Here is a 13,557-nt window from a genome sequence, read left to right on the forward strand (position 1 = left end):
TACGTCACCACTGTGCCGCGACTCCCCTGTGCTGGGTTTTTTAATTTTAAATACTTTTACTTAATATAAATTTGTTGTCTTTAAAGACATAATTGAGATACAATAGCTGAATTTCACTGTTGTGAGTTGGAAATAATACTAACATGACAAACTGTTTTTAGTTTATGGACATAATTTTAAAACATCCATTTACTACTCATAAAGTCATTTTGGAACACTTTTATATTATTTAAAGTAATATGTTGTGAATTTTAAATGTATAAAATGTATGTACTAAAATTAAAATTAAAATGTTAACTTTTCAACAGCTATTCCTGAAAAGATGAAAAAGTGAGTTGATGCTTTATTTGTTGTACATAATGATATATTTCCGCTTAATTACCCAGACTTACACTCAAGGGCGTTCACCCTAAATTACTGTCTTTTTAAAACCCTACTGCACTTATATTTTTACATTTTTTTTTCCACGTATTTTTTTTCACTCAGTACTGAGCTAACTACCATTGGTGTCATAGATAATAACATATTTAATATGAGTAAAAATTTAATATACTTATAATGAAAGATTTTACATACATAGAACTCTATATAAAAGCCACTTGTTACGCTCACAATAATTCCCTAATTTCGATAATAAATACTTTATATTTAGAAACTATATCATTTATTTTTGTGTTATATATCTGAAAATATGAAGTAATAAAAACTTTGAAGAACTATATAACGAATTCAATATTGTTAGAAGCTTGAAAAGTGTGCGAATAAATGGGCTGGATATGTATGGATTTCAAAAGGACTAACTGGAGAAAGGAATGTAGAAGAAAAGGCAAAACACAGAGTTTTTATTTTATAATTAATTAAAAATGTTAGTACTGTGGTAAAAGTACGACTTAGCTCTATAAAGATAAATTTTATACTTATTTTGAAATAAATGAGATTTATGAATTATTTTATTAAATTTGAATAATTAATCTAACAATTTTTACCAAATACTACAAATTATATGGAATAAAAATGGTGCACAATTATACCATAGGTTACTCTATAAAAATAAATATACTAATATAGAAAAATAATAATCTAAAGGTAGAAAAATCTTAATATAAGTTTCTGATTAATATTTAACTTTTATAATTTCATAACTTTTATAAAGACTATTATGATTCTAAGGGCACAGAAAATGATAATTTAAAGCTTATAAAAAGTTAAGTATAAAAATAAATAAGAGCTAATTAGAAATAAATTTATTATTATAGATGAACAAGGTTAAATAACAAAATAAAATTGTTTATGTTTCAATAAATAAAATGAAATATCGTTTTTAATCGAATATTTTAATTAAAAATTGTAAGTAAGACGAATATTATAATTAAATTTTCTTTATCATTGTTTATTGGATATTATCCTAATAAATAAAAAATTTAAAAAGTATTTTTCTTCTAGAGAAGTAAAAAATATTTGCAAGAACCGACATAATACATATATAATATATATAATTATGATTTCATTACATATTTAATTTTATCAATGATTCATACTAATTAAAATTAACAATACTTATTACAAAGTAATAAATCTGTATAAACAAGATTGAATTACATTTACTTTAAATAAATCTAATATCCAGATATTTGATCAGTAGAAAATATGTTACAAAATTTATTATATTTTCATAATTCGACAAATTTAAACTGATCTTAAAATTTTATCCATTTTATTAACAATTTACCTAGAATAAAAAAAAAATTGACATAATATATAATTTAATGTTTTATAAAAATTAATATTAATATAGATCTACCAAAAATATTAATACTTAAGTATATGAATGTTTTAAATGTATAAAGAAATAATTATAAATGTTTATTATTTTAGAGATTTTAATAGTAATAGAACAAAAATTAATATAGAATTTATTAATTATTTATTTATTTAACAGGTATTAACTCAATGTAAATATATTGTAGGATTGAATTTGATTTGAATTTTTATTATTACAAAAATAGTGTTTTCTAGAAATAATCTCCTAGATTATTTGTCTTCTCGCTATTTGTATTTCGGGGAAAATGTTTATGTATTTTGCAACGAAGTCCCATGGTAATAAAGTAGGTTTTACCAAATTATCTAAAAAGATTCAAATATCTTACACAAAGTATTGAACATGTATAAAATTTATCCTCATCTTTAAAAATTACATTTCTATGAATATTTATTTTATTTTCATCAGTAAAATAAACACGATAACCTTTTGTATTCTCAGAATATCTAACAAAAATACCTCTCTTACTTTTAGCATCCAATTTTTACGAAGTTGATTATGAATATGTACAAAAACTTCTGTACCAAAAATGTTGAAATTTTTAACATTATAAATCTTTGTCCAAAGCAGCTCCACTTGAAAATAAGTTTACCTTTAATTCAGGTACATAGTACCTGTAGTACATTTATAAATGTGTTTGATATAATTTATCATTTGCATAAAATAAAACATTTATACTACTTTTACCTTTTGCAATTATTTTATTACCATTACCAATTCTTACATAAACAGGTTCATTGAACTCCATAAAAGTTTTAAACCAGTTTCTATGTGAGCACATATGGTCACTTGCACCTGAGTCTAAGTACCAATACATATCATCTATTTCATTAGTAATGATTAATTTACCAAGCAATGAACTACCTTTTGGTTCTTAAAATATTGTCTACACTTATTTTTGTTTAAATAGCAATCTTTTTTCCAGTGATAACCCTAATTGCATTTAAAACATTTACCTGGTGCTTTTGTATTTTTATCAAATTTCAGATTTTGTTTTTCATTCTTCTTTTTGAACCCATTTGAATTTTTAGCTATTAATGTACTTGAGCTGTTGCAATCTATATCATCCTTACACTTGACTCTTAATTCTTCAATAAGGAGTCTTGACATTAAATTAGAAAGAGTACGTTTGTCTTGAGATGTAGAATCCCAAGCACTATGGAAATGATTATACATTAAAGGTAGCGTCATAAGTATTTTAGTCATTAACATAGAGTCTGACGGTTCTCCTAACTGTTTCAATTGTAAAGCAATACTCTCAAGTTTAGAAACATGAGTTTTTGAATCATCTGAAACATCTTTGGTAAAGATTTTTGAAAATTTTTGTTGCAATAAATGCAAAATTGCCTCAGACTTTTGTTGAAAAATACTTAATAATTTGTTCCACATACTTTCTGATGTTTCACAAGTCATAATAAGTTGAAGTAAACTATCATTAATTGATGTTGCAATTAATCTTTGGACTTTATTTTTCCATAAATTAAATTCTCGATCGTACCTGAATTGTGCTTCTTCTACATTCTCCTTACTACGCTTCACCAAGATTGGCTTTGTCCACTGACCATCAACCACACTGAATATATCACATTTTTCATTAAGATTCTTAATTGAAACTTCCACTGACACCAATTATCAGCATTTTTCAACATATTAATCTTTATTAAATCCTCCATCATAATCTTAAGTATGTATAAAAATAAGAAAAAAACAAAACTTAAAAAATAATATGAAAAGCACGCAACATGAAAAAATAAACTGGACCCATAACCTATTAAACAATATTAGAGAATTGTAACGTAAGTGTGCTCTTCATTAATTCAAACGGATAAGTGAATAACAGCTACCATCATATGTAACAATATACAACAAACAATCTCTAACAGTGTTGCATAACATACAATGTAAATTTTATAGTTTTCAACACAAAGCTATTTTCATTTATTTATTCTTGACATTTAATTCAACAGTTAAATGGACATGGTAAACCTATTTTTAGCTTCGATGCGAAGCTGAGAAGGTGTTGGTTTTACTAAGATGTGTTTTTTTTTTTATTTTTTTTTTTTTTGTGTCTTACCACTTTTTCTCAGCTCTCACCGAACGGATTTCTTTCAACGATACGTCAAAAGATCACAAATCGTATCTAGTCGAAGACATTACCCTTCAAAATTGAAAAAATTTCCCTCGTTCCCCGTAAATGGGGGAAACCTCCAAAAAAATTACAAATTTAAAAATCGCTAATTTTCGAAATTTTTTCAATTTTTTTTACTAAAAACTGCCGTAACTTTTTCAAAAATGAACATATCAATATAATTTTTTTTTATATAGATGCTTGATGTCTTTACCTATCATTTGGTATATTTTTTTTGTAAATTTGACCTTTTATCTGCCCACAGGGGGGGATTTAAAATGACAACTTTTTCACAAAAAATTAACTTTTTCAACTTAACTTTTGAAAATGTTCCGGAAGGTCTGACACTTTTATATATATCTTAAATTAAAGCTAATGTAATATACTTTAATTTGAAAAAAAAAAATTTGACCTCTGGACTTGTCTTCACGGCGAAAATGGCTACCGAATGCTATTTTCGTGTGAAAATTCTCGATTTTATTATTTATATTATATTTAACTTTATAATGCTATAACTTATTGAAAAGTTTATGGATCCACACAATTTTTTTATGAGAAATAATATTTTTTAATAAACCCTTTTTCATTCGACATACTTTATCTTAATCGAGATATTAATAAGGAACCAGCAGATCAAGTAGCTTTTGGAATAAAACACCAATTTTTTTAAAATTAAACACTATCTAAAGATTTGCATCGAAGCGTTTATTTTTGATAGTGATTTTAATCATTGTCAGATATCATTATACTTGATCCAACTATACCACGTGACAATTGTGCCGCGACCCCCCTGTGCTGGGTTTTTTTTTTTACTTGGATACTTTTTCCTTTTCTAAAAACATGTTCACAACCATAATTTAATTGTTATTTACTTTTTTGCTCTATCCATTCATTTGGATTCCTAAATTGTATTCCAGTTATTTATTTTGGAAGATATTGTTAAGTTTATTTTTTGGGTTGTGATAAGACTTAAGTTTATTTATAAAAAGAAAATTTTTATATCAAATTATTATTTTAAATTAATTGCTTATGTTTTTGATTATTTTTTGTATTTTTAATTATTTTTTTACTATTTTAGGGACTTTAATAACTATTAAACATTTTAATATTCATTTGATACATAAGAAGTACTGTATTAATAATTTATCTATAATATATTAATGAAAAATGTATAAATAATTAAAATAAAACAGTTATTAAATGTTTATTATAAAGTAAATAGAATGTTTGCAGATGTTTTTTTTTCTTATTTCACTAGTTTTTTTAGCACCATAAATTATAGCATTGATGAACTTTAAAATCCACTTCTTAATTATAAATAAAAGTTAATAAAAATATATTTTAGTATTAATAATTGTTTTACCCTTATAATTATTTACCAAAAAAATTGTAATTAAAATTAAATTTTTTTAAATTTAATAGTTAGTATTTATTTGTTATATATACTTTTTGGTAATCACATAAATTGTATACAAAATTAGGGCCTGATATTAAAGGTAAATTATAATTTTGATCTTCATAGAAGTGGTCACTCAAATATTCATAATTTTTTACAATATTAAACCCATCTAAATTATTATTAGAAACAAAATAATTTGTATTAATTTATTTACTCTAATTGTATCATTAGAATTTATATTAACATGAATGGTATCTATTTAAAAGATTCTGCACATTGTTCTTTATCAAATTTTATAGTTCTATTTAAATGGTGATTTGATATTTATCCTACTTTTTGGAAGTTAGTCTGAAAATAATTATATTAAAATATTACAATTTGTTTTCTAATTAGAAAAATTAATCATTTATTTTAAAACTATATTTTTTTTGGTTATTAGACATCTTTCATATGAATTAATTACAGTTGTACGGTTAAATTCAAGTAAACACATTAATTAAAATATCATTATTGAATCTATCCATTTGATCATATTATAATTTTTAAAATAGAAAATTTAAATTAAGATTATGATATCATTAAAAATACACAAAGCATAAATTTTGAATTTTGTATTTGCTGTTCTCAGCCGTTGCGTAACTCCTTTTTTAATGATACGTTTGGTTTTTATAATGAACCGATCATACTGTAGTTGAAAATTTTTGTAGAATATTTTGAGTTTTTATAAATCATTTATTATTTGAATTAATTCTAAATTCATTCGTCTTGTATTAGTGTCGATAATTTCATTCAAACGTGTGTAGAGAGGGCTTGGGGGTAATAGTCGCATATCGCTGAGATAAATTTACTTGGTCTACAGTTGAAATATTTGTCAGGGGTGACTTTATAAGTCTAATCTTTTGAAACCATTTAAAAATTAATGTTTATTTATTATTAAGTAAAATATTTGATATCTTATGCTAAAAATAAAATTGTGTCTGTTACCACTTTTTCTCAGTTCTCACCGAACCAATGTCTTTCAACGATACGTCAAAAGATCACAAATCGTATCTAGTCGAAGACATTACCCTCAAAAATTAAAAAAATTTCCCTCGTTCCCTATAAATGGGGGAAAACTCCAAAAAAATTACAAATTTAAAAATTGATAATTTTCGAAATTTTTTTAATTTTTTTTACTAAAAACTGTCATAACTTTTTTAAAAATGAACAAATCAATATAATTTTTTTTTATAGATGCTTCATTCATTTGGTATATTTTTTTCATAAATTTAGCCCTTTACCTGCCCACAGGGGGAGATTTCGAATGACAACTTTTTCACAAAAAATTAACTTTTTCAACTTAACTTTTAAAAGTGTTCCGGAAATACTGATACTTTTATATCTTAAATTACTATAATATTAAAAAAAAAAAATTTTGGACTTTATTTTGTCTTCACGGTAAAAATGGCTATCGAATGCTATTCGATAGTTTAAAATATTCGAAAATGCCCATCACTAGTTTCTACCATCAAAACCAGTGTCGACTGCATTATAACGAAGTAAGTCGTGTCAATTAGTGCACCATCATAAGAAATAATTTACGTAGAAATATTATTTATATTATATGAAATAGAAATAGTTTTGTGTATGCAAATTTATGTAATTTAAGTAAAAGTTTTGAACTTGATATCTCAACCGTTATTCGTTAATCTTACGTAAGTAGTTTGTATATAAGATAAGTCCATTGTAATAATATACATAGTACATCATTAATATTATAATGAATTATTTGTAATATAAACAATACTTCATTAATGTCATAATGTATTATTTAAGACTTCAATCAATCAATCACACAAAATGAAATGTATACCAATAAAAATAAGATATATATACAGGGTGATTTTTTTATCATAATCCACTCAATTACTTGCAGAATAATAATAATTTAAACATTTTTTTTTTTATTATCTTAGTTACACATTATTCTTGAATTTTTAACTATGTAATACTTTTTAAGTTCATCCCTTATGCCTTGGAGGGGGGTCAACTTTGTTTTTTTAAATGGTAACACATATTTTTAATTTAATAAAATGTTTGAGTTTTTAATTTAATAGTAAATGGCATTTGAATTTTTAATATAACTTTATTAGCTTATTAGATATAAACATTTAAAGTTTCAAAATTTTGAGTTAATATACATGTATAATACACATGGGATTGTAAATACAGGTAGCTAATTGGATTTTTATGACATTGCTGTCTCAGTCACGGATTGTTTATTATCAATTATGATTATCAATAGATATACTTTCTGTATTGTCAGTTAGTGTATTTATAAACTCATAACAATGTGCCTTACTACAATTGATAATAACAATGCTGTGTACCTGCTAATATCGATGTTATAAAAAACCAATTAGCTACCTGTATTTGTAATCCCTTGTGTATTATACCTGTATATTAATTCAAAAATTTGAAACTTTAAATGATTATATCTAATAAACGAATTAAGTTATATTAAAAATTCAAATGCCATTTACTATTAAATTAAAAACTCAAACATTTTATTAAATTAAAAATATGTGTTACCATTTAAAAAAACAAAGTTGACCCCCTTCCAAGGCATAAGGGATGAACTTAAAAAGTATTACATAGTTAAAAATTCAAGAATAATGGGTAACTAAAGATAATAATAAAAAAAAAATTTTTAATTATTATTATTCTGTAAGTAATTGAGTGGGTTATGATAAAAAAATCACTCTGTATATATGTACTTTTTAAATGTTTAAATATACTAATGAAATTTCGTAGAAAAAAGCATATATTAATTATATAAAACAAATAGGAAATAATAAACAATATGTAATGGTAGCACATAAGATGAAGGGTAATAAACTNGAAATAGTAGCACATAAGATGAAGGGCAATAAACTATGTCTAATTTATTATATAAGATATAATAGTATGTTATAATATGTAGATCATTATTGATGAAAATGTAATAAATAACATGTAATAAATTACGATTAATAAAGAAATAATAGTGGCGTCGGTGATCACTTCTTGCCTTTGAACCACGATCAAATTTAATATAAAAAGCCAAAAATAAAGAGCATTCTGAGACAGATGCAGTTAGATATTCACAAAGGCACTCACTACGCTCGACCATTCCACACTACGAAACATATGCAAGAAGTGATCCGCCATCAACATAATTATATTTGTACGAAAAATACAACATCTATTTATTTAAGAGAATCGCAGAAAATATCAAGGTAGGAATCTAATGAATTCACCAAAAATAAATAAGGTTTAGAATTAAATTTTACGAGTACATAGATTAAGTAGGCATACAGGAAAATCAAAAGGAAGATCAATAATAATAAATATACCAAGTAAATTTAATAAATCGATAATGTTTGTACAGAGTTATTTGACAGAGTTATATCGTTGATATGTGTCTATTTCAGGAGTTAGGTTGGAGGTGTATAGCCACCATACCACTCTGGGTAGACACACGAGGTGACTCAATCCAACCTATCATCGATAACCATCAAAACTCGTGGAATTATTGATATTTAAAAATTGACAATTAATTATAATGAATCCCATATTAATAAAATAAAGATCACATTATTTTCTATCATCTTCTATCTTTCTTACAGACCCTGGTACTCATACCCCGAGTAATAATATTATTAATACAATAAAGTATTATATTTTCTTTTTTTGATTCACTACACCATTCACATTAAAACAATTATGTATAATGAATAATCTGAATAAAGAACGATAAAGCAATGAGTTTGACAAAGGAGTACACGAGGTAGGCGAAATGAGGAGATCAGGGACAATAAGCGAGGACGGTATAGAAAAGGTGCAAATTTTTTAAGTATTTAGGATCAGTTGTACAAAAAAACGGTGGTATTGACGAGGATGTAAGACACAGTATTAAGTGCAAATGGTTGAAGTGGAGAAAAGTTTTTATTGTGTTATGCGATAATAGAATTCCAAGGAGACTGAAAGGTAAGTCTGTAAGACTGTAGTGAGACCAGCTATGATGTATGGTTCAGAATGTTGGACAGTTGACAAAAGAATAGAGCAGAGAATGAGTGTAGTAGAGAATACTTAAATGGATGAGTGGAGTGACTAGAGAAGATAGGATAAGGAATGAACATAAAAGAAGTTTTATAGGAGTAGCGTCAATCGTGATTACGATGAGAGAAAATAAACTTAGATGGTTCGATCATGTTATGAGGAGAGAGTAGTTCATGTTCAATCGGCACGCCAGAGGATGTGATCAGTGTTGGTTGGTCGTATCATATATGTTGCTGTAACATCCATCATTGTCCAATGATCCAGCAGTGGGTAAATATTAAGAATTAGTTATATAAAAAATCATACAGTCCACGTAAAATAAGTGTTATATTAAAAGTAATCTATTAATCATTTATTAACTTGTATAGAATTTTAAGTTTATATGTAATTTGTTTCTTAACAAAAATATTATCTTGTTATTATTTATACATGTGGTGTTATTTATCTACTTAATTGTAATGCGTAATACAAAATTCCATATGTATATGTATATATATTATTTCCTTCGGTAATGGTGCAAAATCACATTTTTTTAGTAAATATTTGTTCAAAGGTAATATTCAAGCAAAGTATCAATGATATTCATTTGATAGTTATTTTTTTTTTATAAAAATGTATGGAATAAAATTTAAGTTTTTTTTGATAAACCATTGTAAATATTAAGTTTATTGTAAGAAAAAATTACTCCTAAGAGTAGATTTTAGGGGAAACTTTAAAAAGATCAGTGAGAACCTATTATTATTTTTTTACTATTAAATGGAGAATATTCTAAATAAAATGTTCATTGGTCAATAACTAGAATTGAATTATCACTTTTTGAGTTGTTATAATTGGTATTTATAAGCAAACGAAGAATTCTTGGTTATGTATTTTGTAAATAACCAAAAAAAAAGTAGGCTGGTCGTTGATGCAGGTAGTAATAAGATCATTAACAATATAAAGAGTTAAAGTGACAGGATATCGGGGTATTTATACCTATAGAAGCACGTCTGATATACTAGGAAAGTTTTTCATCTGAACGCACAGAAAATTAATTGTAAAATACTTTTATTAGTTACCATTAGTTAAATGCTATTCTTGTATTATTGGCTGTGTATTATTTTTTAAATTTATCTTATATGTTATTAGGGAGTCAACTTTGTATTTTCAAATGGGAACATACATGTTTAACTAACATATAAAATAGGAAATAATCATTAAAATATATAAAGGCGCAACAACTTTAAGTTATAAGGAATGATTATAAATAGTAATTATTAGTTAATAATCAAGAAATATATGCAACTAAAAAAAAAATCCAATTTTTTTTTTAATATTGTATTTATTTTGCGAGTAATCGTGGGGCTTATGATAAACTGATATTTTTATGTATATTTTTAATAAGTGGCATACATGTACAAAGACGACCTTGTTGGATTTGAAAAAATATAGTAATGTTTGTGAATTTTTTATGGAAATATTTTAAAATATATTAATCAAAAATGACAAATATTTCAAAAATAACTCATATGAACACACATGTTTGTTTGTTTTAAATAAAACTTTTTTTTCAAGATGGATGTGTTACTCTGTTTTATTAAGGCGTAAGGTATTAACCTGGCGTGAATTAATAAATTAACATTATTTTATTATAATAGCCAAGGAAAAACATTTAAGTATTTGAAATATTAAGTCTTATTCAAGTTAAGGTAGTGCTAGAAGGATTTTTAATAAAAATAAAATGAGGAAAGTTAGTATTTTCGTTATTTGTATAATATACAAATAAAAATTACATATTATGTAATTTTTGTGTATAAACAAATTCACTTATAATTAGCTGATCAAGCTTAGTTATTAAAAAAAATAAAAATAATAATTATTCAGGAATATATTTTGGAGGGTCCATCAGGTGTATTTCCCATTTTAACTATTCTTAAAATTTATATTTTATCCAATATAATAAAGGATAAAAGCCTGTCCTATGTAATTAAAGATTTCCATATCTATTACATAATATATTTAGTCAGAAAGATTACAGGATAAACTGCCTTTAAGCCTTATTTTTTTGTAATTGACTGAAAAAATGAAAACAACGACTTTGAAAGTTTGAACAGCCCCCTTTATTTATGGATAAATGTAAGGAGCTAATTCCAAGGTTTTATCACGTATTATTTCAGCGCTCTAGGTAAGGTTGGTATCACACAGGACAGAAAAAATGTATGCACTTTTTACTTAACTTTTTTAAAAGTATTTTATATAAAACAAATTAATGTAACGAATAAATTCTATTTTATTTTTAAACAAAGAATTTAATTCTGAATATTTTATATAAAATACTCGATTTGACCATCATTGTTTGTTCAAAAAACCAATGCCCCAAAAAATGTATATTATTATGAATAATTTTTTTGGATAAAATTAGAAATTTATGCAAAAAAAAATAAAAATATATCAATTAAATATAGTATAAAATTGATATTTAATAATTTAATATTGTAATTTTTACAGAAATATTATAAAAAAAAAAAAACCAGCACAATGGAGACTTGGCATAGTTGGATCAAGTATAATAATATCTGACAGTGTTTAAAATCACTATCATAAAAAACGCTTCGATGCAAATCTTTAGATAGTGTTTAATTTTAAAAAATTGGTGGATTATTCCAAAAGCTACATGATCTCCTATTTTCTTATTTATATCCTGATTACAAGTTTTATGATTTATAAGTGTAATATATGAATAATTATATATATATAAAGGGAAATGATTTTATTTAAAAAAAAGTATGTCGAATGAAAGAGGTATATAAATAGTATTTATCATAAAAAAATTGTATTGATCCATATATTTTTCAAATAGTTATAGCTTTATAAAATTAAAAATATAAAAAAAAATTTTTTTTTACAAAAATATTGTTTTTTTTTTTACATCGATGTTAGTTTTCACCACAAAAACAATCTAAAGTCTGAAATTTTTCTTTTTCCAAGTAAAAGTTCAGTTTTATAAAAAAAATATATTAAATGATAGGTAAAAACACCATGCATCTATACTTCATGTATCTATAAAAAAAAAATTATATTAATTTTGCTATTTTTGATAAATTTATAGCAGATTTAAGAAAAAGAAATTGAAAAAATTTCGAAAATTAGCGATTTTTAAATTTTTAATTATTTTATAAATTTTCCCCATTTACAGGAAACAAGGGAACTTTGTTTAATTTTTGAGGGTAATGTCTTCGACTAGATACGATTTGTAATCTTTTGACGTATCGTTGAAAGAAATCGGTTTGGTGAGAGCTGAGAAAAAGTGATAATAGACACAAAAAAACATAACACATCATAGTAAAATTAACACCATCTCAGTTTGGCATTGATGCTAAAATACTTTTATGCTTAACGTGTATAAATATTAAAGGGCTTGATACAACAATTTTCTAAAGAAATTATTGTTACTTATAAATAAATTTACTAGTCTACAAGGAATTTTCATAAGACTCAAAAATTCACTTTCCTAAACCTATTTTGTGCTGATTTCAAAACTGCAATTAGATTTTTTCCATAACCAATAATTGTTGATGTTATTAATAATTATTTAAAAACGTATATTAACATATAAATAAATAACTCAAAAAAATATAGGCTAAAAAGGAATTCAACAACAAAACAACGGACGAAATCGTTAATGAAAAGTTGGCACAATATATTTTTGAATATTAGTGTATTATAGAACACTATGAATATAACTTTACGGAATATAGTTATGAATATTTCATTTGTAGTATCTATTTAAACACCAGAGTTACATAGAAATGATTACTAAGACTGTTAAAATGATTTATTATAATAAAAATACAAAAAAATAATTTCTTGCTCACATATATAATCTGAAAAATACATTTTTTTATTTTTCATTAAATTTTCTATTTAATGATATAAATTCTAAACTTCCAAGTTGAGTTAAAATGTGTTTAAAAGTTCAACATTTTTAAATTATAAACTTTCATAAAAATTAACTTATATGGTTAAAAAAAAATGGCATTTTGCATTGATTATTTTTAAAAATTAATAATAACTTAATAAAAAAATTTTTTTCTTAATAGTTGCTATCTTATTAGTAATATTCTCAAAAATGATGTAATAGAAAAAATCTAA

The 13,557-nt window shown here is 24.3% G+C and overlaps 1 protein-coding gene across 3 annotated transcripts; it reads right to left on the reverse strand.

The window, feature by feature from the left end:
• Window positions 1-1,942: 1,942 nt before the first annotated feature.
• LOC126895294 (uncharacterized) lies at window positions 1,943-3,708 on the reverse strand. 3 transcript variants are annotated; one of them, XR_007701620.1, is made up of 3 exons: window positions 2,776-3,708; window positions 2,288-2,641; window positions 1,943-2,124 (listed from the first exon to the last, which is right to left on the reverse strand). XR_007701620.1 is itself a non-coding variant. In XM_050667016.1 (3 exons), exons 1-3 carry the CDS (start codon window positions 3,230-3,232, stop codon window positions 2,414-2,416), a joined length of 612 nt encoding a protein of 203 aa, XP_050522973.1. In that variant the 5' UTR covers window positions 3,233-3,708; the 3' UTR covers window positions 1,943-2,413. The 3 variants fall into 3 exon arrangements, 1 of the variants encoding a protein (XP_050522973.1); XR_007701621.1 differs by having other exon boundaries at window positions 2,279-2,641; XM_050667016.1 differs by having other exon boundaries at window positions 1,943-2,433; window positions 2,507-2,641.
• Between the last annotated feature and the right edge of the window lie 9,849 nt (window positions 3,709-13,557).

This window comes from Daktulosphaira vitifoliae, unplaced genomic scaffold (genome assembly GCF_025091365.1).
Source record: "Daktulosphaira vitifoliae isolate Bord-2020 unplaced genomic scaffold, ASM2509136v1 Scaffold_1, whole genome shotgun sequence".
Taxonomy (NCBI): domain Eukaryota; kingdom Metazoa; phylum Arthropoda; class Insecta; order Hemiptera; family Phylloxeridae; genus Daktulosphaira; species Daktulosphaira vitifoliae.